Source organism: Chaetodon auriga, chromosome 17 (assembly GCF_051107435.1).
Source record: "Chaetodon auriga isolate fChaAug3 chromosome 17, fChaAug3.hap1, whole genome shotgun sequence".
NCBI classification, from domain to species: domain Eukaryota; kingdom Metazoa; phylum Chordata; class Actinopteri; order Chaetodontiformes; family Chaetodontidae; genus Chaetodon; species Chaetodon auriga.
In genome coordinates, this window is record NC_135090.1 from 22,514,619 (window position 1) to 22,535,000 (window position 20,382).

Sequence of the window (20,382 nt, forward strand, 5' to 3'; positions counted from 1 at the left end):
CAAAGAACATAAAAGAAAAAAATATTTATTACTATTATTTTCAATGTGTCGTCTTTTTTATTTTTATACAATTTCATTTAAATAAATATGTAAACATCCGTGAAACATGCAACGTCCACTGTCACGCCCTCTTACGTTGACTGTTACGTCACGTACGTCAGAACCAACGGCCACGCAACTTGTAAGGTCTCTTCCTGGAGCGGTAGGAAATGGGCAAACCGGAGATATCCTGATATAATTCACGATAGGAGACGAGACGGGACCTGAGGAGGGCTGTGTTGTGTAACCGCTGGTGGCGATAACACTGTTGACTGGAGCCAGCGGACATTAAAGAGAAGAAGAAGAAGAAGAAGAAGCAACAGGAGGTTGAGCTGGGCGGACATGGCGGATGGCAGCAGGTTCCCAGCTATCAAATAAACACCAGGCGAAGCGAAGCAGGAGGCGAGAGGTCGCTGCTGGAGGACTTGGACTTCTTTTAATGTTTCATGGGTAGCCGGGACTCCCCGGGACTGTAAGCCCTCCACTGAAGCCGTATGGCGTCCACACAAGCCCGAATAGGCCAGCAGGCCTTAGCGGTGCTGGATGTGGCTCTGAGAGTTCCCTGTATCTTTATTATCGACGCCATTTTTAACTCTTACTACGACCCTGGTTCGGGATGGGCCGGTGCGATGGGCAAGGTGTTGGTCAGAGTCATGGGTAAGCATCTAAAAGTGTCCACCGCAGGAGCCTCAAAATCCAGACAGGAAGCTGACAGCTAAGTTAGCTAACTGACGTTAGCATGACGTTAGTCAGCAGAGTGAAGCGATGTCACCTGTCAGGTCGACCAGAGCGCATTCACATACCTGCTGCAACGTCAGCACCAGCCACACTGAGCTGACTGAGCTGAACTAGTTTGTCTCAAAGTTAATTCAAGCTCATTTGACGTTAAGGTGCCGGTAGCTAGCTGCTAACGTCAGGTATCTTATCACAGGTGTCCCCGCCGGAGTCCAACGGAAGTCTCGGTGACAGTCTGTCATTCATGTTCGAATGCGCTTCTTCGTCAATGTGACTGAAGAGAAAGCTGTTATTTGTCTGAATCACGGTCTGAACTCTGTCACGTAAAAGTGATGTGAGCCATAACCACGACAGCTCTAACAATTACTTCCGTTTCATTCTCATTAATCGTTCTCTCGGTCAAATGTCATCAGTTTCCCAAAGCCCAGATTTTCTTATTTCCATGTCTAAATGTTTGTCTAACCAGCAGTCCAAACCGCAGATATGTTCCGTTCGTTATCATAGAAGACAAAGAAAACCAGGAAACGCTCACATTATATTAAAAAATGTAACTTATAGAGTGATAGAAGGAGTGAACAGATTAACAACGATCAATCAATCATTCGTCATCTTGATTTCCTTTTATTGGAGTATTCATGACTCACATCTTCATGTTTTTATGGCCCTTCACAGGCGTACTTCAAGTTGCTCAGTGCCTTAAAACTACAGTACAGTAATCATAGCAGTTTCTTCTTCTTCTCATTCCACAGCTTCTCTCTGCTCAGTGTTTAGTGTTTAGCAGGAACCTCCGTACGCAGACAAACAGAGCAGGTTACGTAACTCTGCGTTTGTACAGTGTGTTGACCTTTGAGCGGCTCGGCCCGGTGAACGTCCTCCTGGTGTTAGTCTAGAGCTCTGGGTTTGGAGAGGCGAGGGGCTAAATAAGGTGCCTTGAAAGTGGGTCAGCCAACGCTCTCGTGTTTCCTCGACCTGTGAGTTTTAATGTTTCGTACCGGCACACAAATCATGTTTACACCAAATGAGACTTTGGTGGCCTAAAGTGATTAAAACCAGAATAGGAACAACAACTGAAGACACCACTTTAACAGCAAAGATGAGTTTAGCTGATGAACTCTTGACAAAGCTATTCCAAGGTTAACGTTGCTCTCAGCTAAAGCTTCTTAGTTAAACGTTGTGCGAGGCCAAAGGTCAAGGTGGCGACGTGGTCAAGGGTATGGACAGAGTCAGGTGGTCATGTATGTGCTCAAACGTCACGCTGATGAACGACTGCTGAGACAGTTGACGTCTGGGTGGTTTCGCCTCATGTTTGACATGTTTGTCTGGTGTTTGACTGCTTTGCCCCCGAGCGGGGCCATTAATCGGGTTTAGTTTACTCTAACGATTTCGGCTGTCAGCAGTAATGGAAACAAGATAATTGAGATAAAATGGTTTTTGTGCCGCCTTCAGCTTCACGATGACGCTCTCGTTCCGTGTTAGAAATCCAGCGCACCCCTTTTCACTACAGCGGTGCACTTTTCAGCTCACTCTCAGCAAGGCTGCAGCTTGTTTAGTTCAGCTCGAGCCAAGATGATGGAAAGGAGCGTTAGGTCAACACACACACACACACACGACACACTCATGAGCGCGAGTCCACAAACCTCACAGACTGAGTTGAGAGCGCCTGAGCTCAGGACAGCTCGTCCCTCTGCAGCGATGACTGTGCTTGTGTCGACGCTGATCTGAGCCCTTTGCTCTGCTGCTTGTTCTGCCGTTCACTTGTCGGATTAAAGCGCTGCAAGCTGATTGTTTTCCTCCTAATCTCATTGTGTTTTGAGAACTTGTGCCTTTCTCTGTCAGAGAATGTGACGGGAACAGTTGACCTTTCCGTCCCTTTAATGTTCGTCCGCCGTGTCTCGTGTCTCCCAGGTGTCCTCATCTCCAGCGTGGTGCTGCTGCTCTCCCAGAAAGCCTTGTTCAAGTTCTACACCCTCTTCTTTGCTGTTCTCCTCGGCATGGCGGCGGTCCTCTTCAACTACTACGCCACCTCCCACATAGACTTCTACAGCGCCTACTACAAAGCAGCGCTGGGGTTCAGGCTGCTGCCCCGGAACGGGCCGACGCTGTGGCTGGGCATGGCCGCGGTCCAGCTCGTGTTCGGCGTGGGCTACGTGTTCCTGCTCAACCTCCAGTCTGTGTTCGCCGCTCTGGTGGTTCTGGACATCATGATCCCTCTGTGGGGGCTGATGATCGAGCTGCCGGCAGACGTCAGGCAGCTGGTGGCCGTGTTCTCGGGCCTGGCGCTGGCGCTCAACACGGCCGTGTGCCTGGCCGCGAGGCTCAAGTGGTTTTACTACTCGTGCCGGTACGTCTACCTGCTCGTACGACACATGTACAGAATCTACGGGCTTCAGCTGCTGCTCGAGGACACTTGGAAGCGGATCCGATTCCCTGACGTGCTGCGGGTGTTCTGGCTGACCCGGGTCACGGCCCAGGCGCTGATCCTGGTGTACGTGGTGCGGGCGGTGAGGAGGGAGAGCGGCGACGCCACCGGTGCTGCTGCAGACGGGAGCTCCGACTCACAGGTAAGACCAGAAGTCTTAGATTTCATTTACAAAGCTCTGAAGGTTTTTTCCTCCTATAGACAGCAGCATTAGGAATTTTTTTTGTTTTTTTCAGTCCATATTTGTTGGCTTTAGTCTTTCAAAAACATTTTCACTGCGGTCAAAGTGAACTGTTTGCTCTCCCTCTTGTATTAATGAGCAGTCTGACAGCAATAAGCCAAAGATTTCAGATATTTTTCGTCACTTTTTGCCTCAGCTGGATCAGTTTGCTGCCTACATGTATTTATGTTGAATGACAAGTTCATTAAAGAGACAAACTCATTTAATCGACAAATCACTTTACTCAAATAGAAGAGTCTCTTTGAGGATTTGAATTTTCAATTAATTAATTTAATTGATGACATCATAAAATATGACATGATGTGGCTTCATTCGTCACCTCAGTGGAAGCTTTGAGAGTAAAAGAATGATGCACAGGCAGAGTGAACACCGTGGTTTAATGCAGGTCTGCAAAATATGAAGGAAGAAATGTGTGTTCACTGCAGCAGAAGCTTCGTAAAGCCCGACCAACACACGAGCCTCGGCCAGTTTCAGTATGTCAGAAGTACGTTACATCAGTTTGTCTGTTAGCTGATCAGTAACGAGAAGTTTCAGTACAGAAACACCAACGTTTGAGGTCACTGAAAAACTGTGTTGAGTGGATTTTTCTGCTACACGTAGAGCTCAGTACGTATCACAGTCATAAATCTGCAGAGACCACATTTCTAGATGCATGTGGCCTCAAGGATCCAGTGTCAGTCGGCCTTGATGCCGTGTTTCTTCATGTCTGCGTCCTTGCTGGGAGGCAGGAGTGAACCTGAAGTTAAAATCTTTCTGCTGCAGTCGGAAGTGTTGGTGACATGTAACTGTGTGACTGCACAGGGTTACCTGCTGAGCTGGGACGTGTTCTGGGATCTGACCAGTAACCTGATCATCTCTGGCTGCGATTCCACGCTCACGGTTCTGGGGATGAGCGCCGTTATCTCCTCTGTCGCGCACTACCTCGGCCTCAGCATCCTGGCCTTCATAGGTACGACTGAGCGCGTTTCCAGGCTTCAGAATCTGGACTCCGGCTGTAAGGATGCTCCTGAAGTTTGATGTTTTGTCTTGTTTCGACTCTGCAGGTTCGACGGAGGAGGAGGACAAGCGTTTAGGCTTCGTGGCTCCTGTTCTGTTCTTCATCCTGGCTCTGCAGACCGGCCTCAGCAGCCTGGACCCTGAGGAGCGCCTGGTATGTCACTGCAGGACTCATGACTGCAGCTCTGCAGCTGATAGCCTGATCGATTACTGAGCCGGGTGTGATTAGTGGATGCAGAAAGGGGGTCATTTGTCAGCGACTGAAAGCTTTCCTCACTTTGATTTAAGGTGCGTCTGAGCCGGAACATGTGCCTTCTGCTGACGGCCATCCTGCACTTCATCCACGGCATGACCGACCCCGTCCTCATGTCCCTAAGCGCCTCCCACGTCTCCTCCGTTCGCCGCCATCTCCCCGTCCTGCTGGTGTCCCTGGCGCTCTTCGTGCTCCCCGTGGTGCTCAGCTACGCCCTGTGGCACCACTACGCCCTCAACACCTGGCTCTTTGCTGTCACCGCCTTCTGCGTGGAGCTCTGCCTCAAGGTGAGGACAGAAAAAACAAAAGGACCTTCATCTTTTCTTAAATGTGTTTTAGAGTGTGAAGTAATTGTACTACATTTTATCCATACTTGTAGTGTTTCAGTAAAGTTGGTTAAAGGACAGCGTGTGAGCTTTCATACTGACAGTGGCACAGATGTTTGGACGTGCGTCTCACCCTGCTGCCGTGCTTTGCCCTCCATCTTTGTTTCATTAGCAGTGCTCTTAATGATCTCTCAGATGTTGCTGTGGGTGGCGTCTGTCTCGTCCTCTGTCCAGCTGACAGTGCTGGGTTTAGCCTCTAACTGGTTTCCCTCCGTCCGTCCAGGTGGTGGTGTCACTGACGGTCTACGGCCTCTTCATGGCAGATGGCTTCTCCAACGTCCTGTGGGAGAAGCTGGACGACTACGTCTACTACGTGCGCTCCACAGGCAACATCATCGAGTTCCTGTTCGGCGTCATCATGTTCGGAAACGGCGCCTACACCATGATGTTCGAGTCCGGCAGCAAGATCCGCGCCTGCATGATGTGCCTGCACGCTTACTTCAACATCTACCTGCAGGCCAAGAATGGCTGGAAGACCTTCATCAACCGCCGCACGGCCGTCAAGAAGATCAACTCTCTGCCGGAGGTGCGCGGGGACCAGCTGAGGGACATCGAGGACGTGTGCGCCATCTGCTACCAGGAGTTCGCCACTTCGGCCCGCATCACGCCCTGCCATCACTACTTCCACGCGCTGTGCCTGAGGAAGTGGCTCTACATCCAGGACACGTGTCCCATGTGCCATCAGAGAGTTTACGTGGAGGAGGAGAGCCGCGACAGAGGCGCCTTTTCTAACAACAACGGGGGCTACGCAGCGCCGCAGGACGCCGCTGCCGCAGCCCCGCAGGCGCCGGGGGAGAACCAGCACGGACAGCCGGCCGCCGAGCTGCCGCCCGACGGAGCCGCGGCCGGGGTCCAGGCCGCAGGAGGACCGGTGGAGCTCGACAACGAGCTGCTGGAGGACAACGACAGCATAGAGTACGACGAAGACGAGTGGGGGACTCAGAATGGCAGCACGCCAATAGAGGAAGATTATATCAACGATGACACAGACTCCACCGAGGACTGACAAGAAGAGATCCATAGAAAAGAATATACGTATATCTTTATTATATTTAAGTTAAAAAGAATTATAAAAGACAACTTCAGCATCTTAAAACCGTCAGGGATGTCGTTCTGTTTGTTTCCTGTTCGTTTCTTTTCGTTTGATTCGGGTTTTTCTCTACAAGGGCTCGTGGAAAGAGTTAACTGCTGCTCTCATTCTGAGTGTGTGCGTGTGCGTGCGCGTGTGCGTGTGTGCGCGCCAGGGCTGCGTGATGTCAACCAAAAACTCGTTGTTGAATTCTTCTCCATGGATTAGGTTATTAATCAAAGAGTGGAGCGTAGGTGTGACCACAGCTGTCTTAACACTGTTTCTGCCCCAAAGCCTCAAAGCTGACACACGTCAGCACGTCACGTGATCAGACGATCAGCAGCTCGTCCTCGAGGCCCGTAGAAAAGAAGAGAAAGATGACATGAAGCCTCACTGCAGTCACTTCACAGCTGTGTCACACGTGCAGCCCTCGTGTGTGTGTGTGTGTGTGTGTGTGTGTGTGTGTGTGTGTGTGTGTGTGCGCACGCGCGCCTGTCGACTTTTAATGTGCTGAGAAGACGTCGTAGGGATGCAGCTCCTGCTCCTCAGCGGGGTGTTATTGGGGAAACGCTGCAGTGTCAGTTTATTAACGGCAAAACTGTGGAGCGACTAAACAAAGTCGAGCTTTAATTTGGGAGTTTGGAGCGCTGAAACCTGCTGTCGCTGCTTTATCCAGCTGTTTTTATTCAGCCAAGAACGATTGGCTCACAGGCTTCATCAGGGTTACTCGTTTGTCACGTGTCAGCGGACGTCGATTTTCACTGGCTTCCTTTTAAAGCAGCCTCGAGCGCTCTCAAATCCTGATTTGGAGATTGATCACAGCTCAAGTTTCTGTCCTTAACGAACTCGTCCGGAGAGTGAAGCAGTTTTCTGTCGACTGTGCGCCGCCCAGAGGAAACACGGAGGACGAACGACTTGCTACTGTAATCACTGATATACCTCTCTCATTAATTACTACTGGTCTCTTGTGTGACCTCGCCTACATCTGTGTACGTTATTGTACATATATTAAAACAAAAACGTGCACACAGTCTCCCTTAAGATAAGAAGAGTTTTCTTTTTCTACTTGCCTCGTGTCTGCTCACATGAATCAGTGTTTAGTTTAAGTGCTCGTCACAGATGTAGAAGTAGGCCGATCGGATGAAGTGATCATTTCTGGATCTTGTGTCGTCTGCCGGGTACTTGCATTTCTTTTCAAAGGAAAAAAGCACCATAATTTGTTTTCCGTGTCGATTATTGGTCATGTTGTGAGAGCAGATGTCATTTTTATTCCCAGAGGGGGGGTCGCATCGCCCAGTAAATGCACCTTTTTGCTTCCGACCACGGTCAGGCAGCACACCACGAAGACTCCAGCTTTCCGAGGGCTTGTTCTGGTCTCAGGGTCCCGCCGCACGGCTTGAAGAGCGTTTTCAAGAAATTATGAATCAGAATTTCAGGCCTGAAAATCATGAGGAGCTGCAGACACAAAGACCCAGAAAACCTTTAGGAAGCTTGTTTTCGCCCGATGTGATGGTGCAGACCCCTCAGTGACGACAGAGGTCTTCATTAAGAGTTTGTATTGAAAGCTTTGAAGCACAGCGAGTATTACCTTGTTTAGACTTCACAGCCTGAACGTCTTAAGGGTTTGAAACAAACTCATGCTCATTACTGTTGTAATTACTGGTTGCAGAAAATAAGCTGCAAGGAATCGTTAAGTTCTTGTTGATGAGAAAGATTTAAGTTCTAATTTGATTAGAAAGCTGTGCTTTTTGACACGCTGCAGCGATGAAGGACTTCGATGATGAGTTTGATTGTTCTGAAAGCTTTTCAAAAGGTGAAAGCTGTTCATTTTGCCTTTTGTTTTAAAAAGAGATTTATGTAAATAAAATCATCTTTGATATTGCGTTTGGACTGTGTCTCAGATGTCATTAACACCTCGTTTAAATGACTGTCAAACATATTTGGCACAGAAATTCAGTGTTCGGAGACACAGGTGACCCGTTCGGCCAGTAGATGGCGGTGTTTCAGCATTATGTTCATTTCTCGAGCCTCTGCTTTGACTGACAGCTTCTGCAAAGAGCAGATGTTCTCTTAAAGTTTGACAGCCTCCACAGCAACACAGTACTGAAGTGATTTCTAGTAAAACTGAGATTCATTTGACAAATGTGTTTTAAAATAAGAGTTTTGAGTAATGACATGGCTGTCAGAACAGTTAGCAGCTGTGGGTTAAACTGGCACCAGGAGAGATGGAGCAGGCTTACCAGTAAAGACAGACATACTGCAGGTGGGCTGGGGTGCATTATTTTTCATTTACCATTAATTATGAGTCTTACTGTGTGATAGATAGATGCAGTTTTGGCATTTTGTTTTGTCCTGTGTTCAGCTGATTCGAGGTCACCAAACTCCATGGGCTGTTAAAGGCTCGTATGGTTTTGGGTTTTCTCAGGTGAAAGTAAAGAATAGAAACATGGGAGCGTGTCAAACACTGGGCCGAGATCACACTGTGAGAGACGTCCACCGACAGCTGGTTTTCAACTGGTGTCAGAATTCTGCCAGTGTCAGAAATTTAGTGTCAAATTCTCACAGTGATTACTGCTGCAGCTCACACCTACAAACCATTCGATCAGAATACGACATGAAGTGACAGAACACCAGCCCAGAGCCCCACGCTGCCATGTATTTAGCTTTTCTGAGTAACATTCATTTAAACACTGAGCAGATTATGCCCAAACGTCTTCAATGCTGCATTTAACACATCAGAATGGCACAGATGGATCGTGCATGTCAGTAACATGTCAGTGATTCATCAGGCATTCATCACACAATCTGACGGGCCTCAAAGTGTAATAATACTTTACACTGAGACAGATTACATTCCAGATTTGATTCACTCCTCCAGATATACAAATATTTAAAAAGAAAGAAAAAAATAATCTGCATGTCTGCTTTTACCTGAGCCGTGACCTTACAGCTAGTGTGTGAAGTACAGATGCTTTGTATGAAGTGACAGGCCCAAGGGGTGATTGGCCCCCATGAGGTTATTCTCCTATCTGTGCCTACAGGTGAGTCATGCTCATTTATTTTTTTATTTATTTAACTGTGGCAACTTCAACTCCCATGGCGATGTTTTTCTCGGTGGATTTAATACGAAAGGCGTAACCGGAAGTAGTGTGTTTTATTTTGAAAGTTGCCGCCGGAAATGTAGTTTTTAATTCCGGCTGACTTGACTTCGCTCTGTCTCGTTCAGCCTGAGCTTGAAGTTCATGAGCCGAACTCCTGAACGCCGAGTCTTAAAAGATCATGAGACCGTTTGGGCGGCGGACACCGAGACAAGAAGATATGAGCGGCTGCTTTAAAGTTAACCCGAGTTTTCGAGAAACGACCAACAAAACTGCTCGGTTTGTTTTCAACTGAGGTCGAATTTAGCTGACGTAGAGGGACCGCGCTAGAAACAACTTCTGCCCGGGCGCCGAGCCGTAGCCGAAGCGGGGAGACGACGACGGAGGTCGGCGCTGAAAGAAGCGTTAAAAACAGCCGGTTTTACATTTTACAGACTTCGTGTAGTCGTTATTTATTTCGCCACAATGCTGAAGCTTTGCCTACAGAGAGCTCTCCGACCGGCCGTACAGAAGTTAGGACCGAGGCAGGCACCGGCGGTGATCGCGCCCAGGCTGCCGGGAACACCGAGCCGCTCTCTGGGGACTCATGGGAGGAACGAGCCGAGGGAGCCGCTCAACTCCCCGAAGAGAGCCAAGGAGTTCATCTACCGCCTCCACCCGAGGGAGAGGACGTGTTTGCTGCAGGAGCTGCAGAGTTTCGAGTCCATAGCCATCGCTCAAGGTAAGAAACCGCGCGGGTCAAAGGTGACGGCTTCCGTACGGAGCTGAGATTTACAGGTACGGTGCACCTGTACCGTCCCGCCCCCATGACGACCGGTGGTCCTCTTATTTTAAGTGTACAGTTGTTTAAAGGAGCTAAGACAGGGGTGGCCACCATCTACCACCTGAGCAGCTCACCTGAAGGGGTGTTGATCAGTGTGTCTTTGTTTACACCTGCCGCAGGTGAGCCAAGAGTTTCCAATTTGACTGGTTCATATTTGAAGCTTCACTGCTGACATGTGGCTCTTTGGTAACATCAGGTGGCAGCTGTACAGAGTGCAGTGTTGGTTACTGTCACCTTAAAGACTGTCACCTGTCAGGTAAGACAGACACCTGACAGGCACAACTCTGCATCTGCCACGTTATACTAAGGCCCATGTGGCAGGTAAACAAAATGTGTGTGTGGTTTGAGAGTCATTCCCTTTTTTGCTGTGTGTGTGTGTGTGTGTGTGTGTGTGTGTGTGTGTGTGTGTGTGCATGTATTTCCTCATTTGAGTCATCGGAGGGTATTTTCTGTTTGCTTGAAAGGAAACGAAAACAGTCTCATTGTGACCCAGAGTGACTCATCAGCAGAAAATGTTGTGAAATAGAAAAATCAGCTGTCAAACAGGAGGACAGAGATCTGCGTGATGTCCTCACAGCGTCTCCAGGACTCTCCAGTTCCTCAAAGGGCTCGAAAATCCATCCTTGATAACAAATGAATAGTTTTAGACTTAGACTAGACTGCTGAAGGAGCAGCACCTGCAGTCACCTGAGCAGGTGCTGGATGCTGACGGGGTTTTGAAGCGTCGAGGCTTCAGAGCGGCTCTCTGTCACTGACGACTCTCTCAGGGTTTCTTATGTAAGATGACTGTTTTTAGGGCATTGTTTCCCCTTTTCTGGCTGCTAATCCGTCCGCCTACCAGGCACCAGCATCTCATGGATGGAACGGATCGAGTGTATTTGCAGCTTGGCCTGTAGCGTCACGCGAGGGGCTGCTGCTCTGTGCACAGGCGCCAGAGGAACTGAAACCTCATTGTTTCATTGAAAATTCTGACTTTCATCGACTCTCTGAGCCCCTGGAAAGTTGTGAAAGTCACAAATGTGAGGTCCTGTTTTATTTTGTGTCCAGCAGAAACCGTTAATGTCAGCTTTGAGCTCCTCTTGAGAGAGTTTGACCTCTGCACACTTCAGTGTTTTATCCTCACTGCTCTCATAGACCCCTCATATTCATGATGTCTTACAGTCGGACACCGGTCGTCCTCTGTGGACGCTGGCTTGCTTCAGCATCAGTCCATCGTCTTTCATGGTTTTTGAGTCGCGGTCGTCGTTGCTAATGAGACAGACGGATGTTAAACGCTGCAGCTTGAGCACACAGTGTCTGAGCTGCAGAGGGATCCCTCCTCTGCTGCTTCTCTTTACCCAAACCCAGGGTGGAATATGTGTCTTTACTGTCCACCATGGTGGACATTAACTGTATGCAGACGCAGTCAAAGTGCAGTAAAAGTACGCCTGAGCTCACAGTATTAATGGGACAGTGTTGGTCATCTCTGCAGCGCTGTGCAGCACATTAATTGGACAGCCGGCGCTGGAGCGAGTTCGGCTCAGGAAGTCCTCGCTAATAAGCGACCGTCTGACCCCAGACGGCCCCCCCCAACCTTTACTTTTACCATTAATGAGCTAAATGTCATTGGAAACCAGTAAGGGAATTAGAAACAATTACTGTTGAGCGATGAAGCGTTTTCAGCCCGTTGACTCTGAGCTGAGATGCACGCTCATTAAAAACATCTGCATTTCACACATTTAGCAGAAGCTCCAACCTCGAGCGGCTCGTCACGACGGCAGACGGAGAGAAGCGCGAGGCCACCTCGAGCAGAGGCTGTGTGACATGTTGCAGTCACATGACGTCAACTCCAGACGGAGGGCAGGAAGTGAAAACTGCCGGGCAGGGCACGTCATTTACCTTCATGTGACCGCAAACAAGCGTCAGTCGTGCTGCTTGTAGCTGTTGTTTTAAATCTGTGTGATAGATTACACCTCCAGAAATCACTTCCTGCCCTCCGTCTGCACCATCGATTGGACCAAACTACGCTGATAGAGCTGATCCTCGGTGGTGCTTTTGGGCCGATCTGGGATTATTTTGCTGAGTATATTCTCTTTAGTCTGCTGTTTTTAGTCCACCTCAGCCTGCTAGCGTAGCAGCGCTGCTCTGCTTTGGCACAGCCGGGCTCTTCATTGAGCCGCTCCAGTGGGGGGGGGGTCACTGAATTTTTAACCCCCAGATTTACAAAGATCCACTCAAACCCCAGCTCTCATTGGCAAAGAGCAGAGTGCAAACCCTCCAGCAGCAGATTCTCGTTTTAAGCCGGCACCGACTCTCCTTCACCGTTAAGACGACGAGCACCACCGGCCGCAGGTCACATCGGCTGCTCTTAATTAACGCTACAGGCTGAAGTAATACTGGTCTGTTGTTAAAGGGCTCTGCAGGCTGGTGTCTGCTCTCAGCGTCTTCAAGACCTCTTTAGAGCTGAGCTGACTGTCCTGGTTCAGTGTGTGTGCTGAATCACATAGAGGCTGATTTTCTGATTGTCTCGTACGTTTTCTTATAGGAAATGTAAACGCTCCTGCTGGGCAGTGATGACATTTGACGGGATTTTAGAGGCCGCGACACAAAATGAATCTCCCCAGTTCTGAAATCTGAGAGTAACACCTGCGACAGCCGCAGTGAGAAAATGAGAATACACCTGAGAAGACACCATTAAAACCACGTCTGCACACTCGCTAAGTCTCTGTGAGTCAGGAGCATCGAGTGGTGACGGCGTGTTTACTCTCCACAGTGATTGGTCTAAAATGTCGCTCTGCTCATGCATTGTTCTCGCTGATGAGGCTTTCACAAACCTGCACCGGCTGTTGATGCGGTGACAGGTGAAAAAGCACCTGGGACGGTGTTTTTCTGACTGGCTCATTCATCCTTCCTCTCCTCGCTCGGGAAGCTCATGACAGAGGCGGCTGATGCCGTGTGACACCTGTAAAGGTCTGTTGTCACACTTTTCAACCTTAGTTTAATGTGAAGATGAGAGCGCGGAGGCGACCGGACGGCAGTTGTTTCTATCGCAGTAATATTTAGAAATGAGTGTTTCTCACTGTGTGTGATGAGCTCAGTCAGAGAGAAAATCACTGAGGTGTTGAGCGACTACTGGCTGGATTTCCTCATATTTTCCACTTTCTTTGAAGCTTGGAAAGTGATTTAAATGAGTTTCACGAGGCCGCTCGGCGAGGCAAACCTCCCGATCCTCGTGAGCTTCCCCTGAAACCCTCGTCGCTCCGTGACGTGCAGCTGATCTTGCAGGAGATGCAGCAGCACTGAAGAAAGATGACTGACGTGAAATTGTTATTCATAAGTGTGTCCCAGCTGGGCAGCGTGTCCCACTGAGTCCAATTAAAATGCACCAGGAAAGTGCAGACCTACAGTTTCTCCTCGGCAGGAGAGTAAATGTAGATAAAAGCTTTGCTCTTCAGGAGTGTGTTGATTTCCTTTTCACTGGTTCCTCAAATAATGGAAGCCGAAGTTAAAAGATCTCATCCTGCTAAGAAAAGCAGTTAAATTCTGCCACAATCCTGTAGATCGATGACCCAACGCAGCCTGTTTGTCATCATTACCTGTAATCAGCAGGCTGAATCATCAGTGTTGGATCCTGAAATTGAAAACGTGGCCTTCCAGAAGTGATATTCCTGAACTCACCTGTCTGCAGCTGAAACCACTCGGGCGTATGCTGATCACAGATCTGTGCTTCTGCCAGGCTAAGACTTTGATTTTTAGCCGAGGCTTAGTGGAGATGTGCTGTGGAGTCGGGTTCGTAGCATATTATTGAATCCAAATCCAGCTTGAGCTGTCAACAAATCAGAGAAAGTCAGATCTGTTGTGGCTGTTTGTTGGCTGAGAGGCAGAACATTTGGAGTTACGGCCTGAAAGTGAGCTGAGCAGCAGAAGATACGAAACGTTGGCTGAATATGTAAAGCACACATTGAACTGACGGCTCCACTTACTTTCATTTACACCTGAATTTTCATATTATTTCATATTGATATGATGTGAATAGACCAGACGAAGAAGAGCCAGCTCCGTCGTGGTGTTGACGCGTGGTTGCAGACGGTGTTGTGGTGATGATGCAGAGAGCATGTTAAGCAGAAAACAGCTGCAGCAGATACAACCTGCTGCTCATCATGACGGGAAGCTCCAGCTAAAACTGAGAAACCTGCAGCCTAAACGATTTCTGTCACTCAGCCAGGAGAGAAATGCTTTGATTAGAGAGGAAACTCAGTGTTTTGCCAGCTGGGAACCAGATCCAAATCCTTAAAGTCCCAGTTCTGCTACTGCACTGTCTCTACACTGGAAGTGTGAAGAGGCGGCGGCTCATTACGGGCGAGTCCAGGCGCCTCCGATCAGACAAAGAAAGCTCCTCAAAGTGCCTCATTACACCATGCAGATTAAAGTGTTATCTGACATAAGATGCTGTGGCTCAGCGTTTCTACATGGTGTTATTCAGCACGCCCTCGTGGGATAAACTGAGCTAATTTGGTCACTGAAGAAGCCGAGGACGAGACTGCGAGGTGACGTTTCATCATGTTAAAGCAGCGCTGCCGTCTATGAAGCCGTGTGTGTGCTGCACCTCGCTGCCGCCTGTCTGAGGGGGTGAAGTCACCTGTGAGCGCTTCACTATAGCTTATAATTAACCACCAACGGCTCGAGTTACGACACACCCGTCGAACCAGCACGCAGGGTTCAGAGGTTTGCACGTGCACGCCGCGCCACGAGGGCTGATCAGGCGTGCTAACAATGCTAGCAGCCATGTGTGAGAGAGGCGTAAAGTGGGGCCGCCGTGAGCCGGTTCAGTGCTCCTGATGTGGACCTGATGGTCCACGTAAGAGTCTGAGGGAGGGGTGAGACAACTCACCTGAAATTTCACATCCAAGCAGACAGACACAAGCCAGGAAAAGGCTCTTTGTGCACGCTGGTCATAGATGCACGGTCATCTGTGTGTGAAACTCTGACAGGATGAAGACCCCTGTGGGTGCAGGGTGGTGGTATTTGGGACCGAGACTAAGCTGATACAGGCGTTTTAATTTGATCCCATAAGAAGTGACATGATGGCAGTAAACTGCAGCCTCTCCTTTGGCTTATCTCCTCTTCTTCTTGGCTCCTGTGCAGATTTATTAATCTCTCTGTAGATTGGATGTTCGGTGGAGGAAAAGGATTAAGTGTTGCTGATTGTGTTCGTCTTTGCATGGAGCGCTGGAGGTTTGCGTTTCTGCGTCTCTGTGCAGAGAACGTTTCCCACCAGCGACAATAATAGACGCCTGAAATTAATTCAGACAAATAGTACAAATCTAGAGGGAATGAATTAGCGGGAGCGGGACTGGTCCCTGCGCTGCAGCAGCCAGGGTGCAGTGTTTGGTGTTGTTTGCACACAGACCCTGCTGGGTGCAGCTGCAGGTATTTCCATTACAACCATCCCCTTTCAGATGGAAGTTTGGAACCGAACGAAGCAGCTGCTGGTGGAAAATGTCAGTTTATGAACTTGTTAACTGTGACTTATTCAGTATTATGGATGTAGAACTGCAGGCTACTAAATAATGAAAACGTAGTATAACTAAAAAATGCCGGGACGCCGTGTAAAACATTAATAAAACAGAGTGTGATCTGCTGGTAACAGGTGATCATCCTGGAAAGGTTCAGTGAGGATGTAGCTAGAAAACAGGAGAGCTCCACCTGCATACAGATTCAGTGCAGGTGTTCAGATCCAAGCAGTGCCTGACGATGAGTTCAGGGTCTGTAAAGTGCTTTTCATGGCCTCATTTCAGAAGCAGCATGATTGACGTGACGGACGCAGTCGTTGCCTCTGCGCTGTCAGAGCGGAGAGTGAGACAGGTGTTCATGCTCCACACACCTGTAATGATAGTAAATCCTGCTGCCGCACACACCGCACAGTGTGTGTTTTCAGACTCCGCTCGGCACACACTGCCTGCCAACACGCCTCAGGAAGCTGCCGGTCGTATCTGGTTGTGTGGCGGTGAGGTTGAGGGTGCTGGAAACAAGATGTTATTTCCTCTGAGAGCTGAGACAGGTGAACAGTCTGTGGAAGAAGAGGTTTGAGGCGCTCAGCGGCACCTGGGAGGTTTGAGGAAGATTACAGGAGAGGAACATAAATGAGACCTTCGCTTCAAAACCTGAACCGCCCCGTTAAAGCGGCGCCCGATCCCAGCAGGTCGACATCAGCGCGGCGTCGCTTTTAGCTCAGCCCAAAGCTCCGCCTCACGTCGGGAGATTGAGATGAAGCTTCCTGTCATCTCAAAGAGGAAGAAGAGGATTGAAGGTGAAGAAATGAGGACGAAGAGACCTCATCTGCTGCGAAACAGTACTTTGATTAATGCGTCAGTTTGTCACAAGGAGTCACATTTAGAAACTGATGTGTTTTCTGCAGCAGCTCTTCGACGTGTTTACACACTGATTATCTCTGTGTAGTGTTTTTATTGGTAAGCAGCAGGGATTCACAGTAGTACTGCAGTATTAAACCATACTTGCAGTTCTAACTGTGACCGCAGATATCTCCACACTGTGCGAGGAAGGTTTCCACAGCTGTGACAGAGGAAATCCCTCGTTAACGTGTGATCCACAGCGATGATGGCTGCGGCGTCGGTGAAGCGAAGGACGAACGCAGCCTGAGTGACGGACAGTCAGAGGTACCTGAGTCTGTGGAGGGAGCTGCTGGAGATGCATATCTGAGCATGTGATGAATAATTCATAATGTTTGGAGTGTGCGATGCAGCGCGGTGCCAGGATGTCAGTGAAATCCAGATGTAGTGATGTTCAGAAAGTAGCTGTCAATAAATGAACTGCTGCTACCTGACGTGTATGATGGCATCCCGAACAGGATGTAGACAGCAGCAAAGATTGCAGCAACTAGTCCTAGAAAAAAACAAACTACCTTGAGAATCGATTAGTTGTTATACAGATTTTTTATGCAAAAAATGGCAGAATTCAGGATCTCAGATGTGGAGATTTCCTGCTTTTCTCTTCAGGTTTTCACTGACTGGACAAGCTGTTTAAAGTCTTTGGACTTTGAGAAACTGAGGTGGACATTTTTCACTGTTTTGACAAACGATTAATGGTGAAAACAATCTGCAGATTAAGAGATAATGAAACGAATCGTACAGGTCTCTTCCTCTTTGGCGGTCAGCAAACCTGTCAGAGCCTGAAACCAGAGGAGTGGAGGCTGATGTAGCTGAGGATTAATGGCCAGGCTGGTCAGTGTCCACATACTTTTGGCCATATATCCATGTTACAAGCAGGATAATACTCTGAGGTTCTCTTCCATTCTTTGCATCTGCTGCAGCTCTGGCAGCTCATAGATTTAATCAGTCGTGTGTCAGTGTCAGACCGAGCTCGTCCAAGCTGGAGGGTTGACGTGCAAAGAGAAGATGGTGATGAGCGTTCGTCAAGGCTGCCGTTTGTTTTCACCCCACGTGAAGTTTTGGCTTCCAGAGTTTAATATAAGAAACGTCCGAGTGACGCTTGAGCTGCTGCCAGGTCGGCTGGAGGAGGCGGCGAAGCGCTCGGCTGCCGCTTGGTGTTAATTTGACTTCATGACAGCCGGCGCTTCCTGGACGCTCGGTTGGACAGTCTGTCTGCTGCCAGTCTCTGATTTCCCTTCAATTAAAGCTGCTGACGGTGACGACGACGAGAACATTTCCCAGCTTTGGACTCGGGGTTCGTCTCAGAGAGGAAAAGGAGTTCACAGAGAGTCAAGTTCAGTAGATTTTAGTAGAAATCCAGAGTTCAGATTTCCACCTTTTCAGAGGATTCATGAGGTTTTAGCAGGAGCTGTAAGTGAGCGTTGAGTCCATGATCACCGATGCGGGTTAGCACTGATTAAAGCTTTAATGAGCCTTAATTTGTTTTCAGCTCGTTATTCAGTCTGACATTTATTGACATTTATCATTTGTTCTAACCTAATTATAAGTGGCTGCATCGGTCCCGGTCGTCGTCTCATCAGAAGGTCAGCGGTTCGATCCCAGCCCTCGGCGGTCGACGTGTCGAAGCGTCCTCGGGCAAGATGCTGAGCGCTCGTCGTACTGGAGAAGCTTTAGTCGGCACAGACGCTGAAGACGTGCTTCGACGGAGCAGTTAGCGTTTGCCGACAGTAACAGGAAATACTTCAAGCCTTATCCTTTAATCTCACCTGCAACGCTCTGATTGGTCGGCTGTCGTTCCGTGCAGGTACTGTCACTGAAAAAGAGATGTGGTCGGTGACGTCATCAGATCACACGAGCTTGAAAATGTACCTGATACATCGCAGCGAGGTGATGAGAGGATGACTGATGATTGAGTGATGCTTGAAGTGATGGTTGGTTTGAATGGAAGCAGCGCGAGTCGCCCTGAGCACGGCGAATCAGCTTCACCTCTCGTGTTCGCTGGAGGCGACACCGTGACAGCTGTCACATCCGACTGGGAGGTTTTCAGCGGCGAGAATCCTCCTACTGCCAAAACACCGCAAGAGCACAAACGGCGTTCAGCAGCGAAGCAAATGTCAGAGGAAATGTCGTGTTTGAGCGATGAGTCTCAGACGGGCGCTGAATCAGGATGGAAACGCAGCTGAATGCTTGTCGCCGTCGTATTGATGTCATCATCTTCAGTCATGTTTCATTCAGGAACGTTCCTTCATGATCTGAGCGAAGCCTCCAGCTGTGAGCTGTCACTGGTGTGTGTGCTGCTCAGGTGTGTGCTGTGTGTGTGTGTGTCAGGTGTGCATTGTGTTGCAGGAAGCAGCTTCACTCTGTTAATCAGCAGTCCGACGGCAGACAGATGAGGCAGCATCTGCTGATGTCTAATTACACACACGCACGCACACACACACGCACACACACACACACACACACACACACACACACGCACACACACACACACACACACACACAGAGCCAGCTTGTGCTCGGTCTAATCACACGCTGACGTCTGAACGTGTTACACTCACACTGCTGTCGTTGTGAGCTTCATGAGATGTTGTGCAGCCGATTGAGACGCTGAAAGCTTCAGCTCTTCTCTAATCTGACTCCAGATCTGCTGCTTTTGGCAGATTGTGCAGCGATATTCATTTTGGCCTGCGTCAGTCAGACCTATTTCTGGACATGTTTCCCCGGAGTCCCAGTGTTTGTACTCACACCGCAGTCATTAGGAAGTCAGAATGAGAAGGGTGGAACTGGGTTATTCCCACAGTGTGGCCTCGTGTTTTCAGCAGCACGTCTGAAATTAATATTCTTCTTTCAACAGGAAGAGAAGTCAACAGCCGGCCCGGCGGCCCGTGAGGCTGCAGCACTTATTACACACCGACAACAAAAGCACCAGTTTGCTGTTTCATCCACCAGCAGGGAGAGTAAAGTTTGGTCTTTATCCCGTGAACGGCGTCCATTTTAGGACTGGTGAGACGCGCCAGGCGCTGTCAGAACCACTCGAGCTGTCATGGTGGTCCAACTCAGACTGGACCAAAGTGGCACCGCTGGCAGCACATTTTCTTTGTCGGGGTTATTTTTTCATCGTCATCCAGCTTTGAGTCACTAGAGGGTCATGTTTTCTACATCCTTCCCATGATTCCCTTCATTTTACCAACTCGGCTCCTTGAAATGTAGCATCCATCCTCTGAGGACCATGAGCGTCTTCGATAAACGTTCAGTAGTTCTGCTGCAGCGTCTCGACCGACGCGTCTCTGCGGACGCCATTCGAGGCGTCTCACTTCATTCGTTGTGCTCAAACCACCGAAGCTCTGACGCTGAACGCTGAAATCACTTCCTGATGAGGAAATTGAGAAGTTGTGTTTCTGTTTTTTTCTAGTTAGATTTAACTGCTGTTTATGTTGCTGAACACTCACTTTTCATTTTGCTGATGAATAAAATATCAAGCAGCAGCTGAGCCTGTGAAGAGCGCGGCAGACCTGTTTGTCGTCGTTTTAAACGTGTAATCAGCACATCGGTGGAATAAATCATTTTTAATGCATGAAAGGAGCCAGCAGCTCCTGAATCCTCTCATTTACACTCAGCGGACTTCCTTTAGACCCAGACGTCTTTTCTGTGGACGTTAATCTAAACTGAAGGGACATTTCTCACTTGCACTGCGATTACATCTAAAAATGAATTATTTGCAATTTTACTTTTCCACCAAAGTAGAAGTAGTATAAATTTAAAGTTCAGTTCAAATGAATGTGGATATTTTAATATTTCTGTACATGTTGTTAATCAGTAGAGAATCTTGCCTTTAATTGTCCTCCAGCGTGTCGTAGTTCTCCCTCTTGAACTTGAAAACGCTGGTTTCCATCTGAGTGTCTGGGTTCGTGCTGCGGGTGAATGTAGACTCAGA

At 48.7% G+C, this 20,382-nt stretch overlaps 2 protein-coding genes across 2 annotated transcripts in view; both read left to right on the forward strand.

The window, feature by feature from the left end:
* Positions 1 to 174: 174 nt before the first annotated feature.
* Positions 175 to 8,016, forward strand: rnf139 (ring finger protein 139). The gene is made up of 6 exons (XM_076755249.1): positions 175 to 696; positions 2,680 to 3,335; positions 4,236 to 4,383; positions 4,478 to 4,584; positions 4,719 to 4,970; positions 5,293 to 8,016. Exons 1-6 carry the CDS (start codon positions 534 to 536, stop codon positions 6,073 to 6,075), a joined length of 2,109 nt encoding a protein of 702 aa, XP_076611364.1. The 5' UTR covers positions 175 to 533; the 3' UTR covers positions 6,076 to 8,016.
* Positions 8,017 to 9,351: 1,335 nt separating this feature from the next.
* Positions 9,352 to 20,382, forward strand: part of tmem65 (transmembrane protein 65) — a 21,229-nt gene continuing 10,198 nt past the window's right edge. Inside the window, exon 1 of the mRNA XM_076754979.1 lies at positions 9,352 to 9,957. Within this exon, the coding sequence (XP_076611094.1) occupies positions 9,702 to 9,957 (256 nt within the window). The 5' untranslated portion in view covers positions 9,352 to 9,701. The remainder of the gene's footprint in view (positions 9,958 to 20,382) is intronic.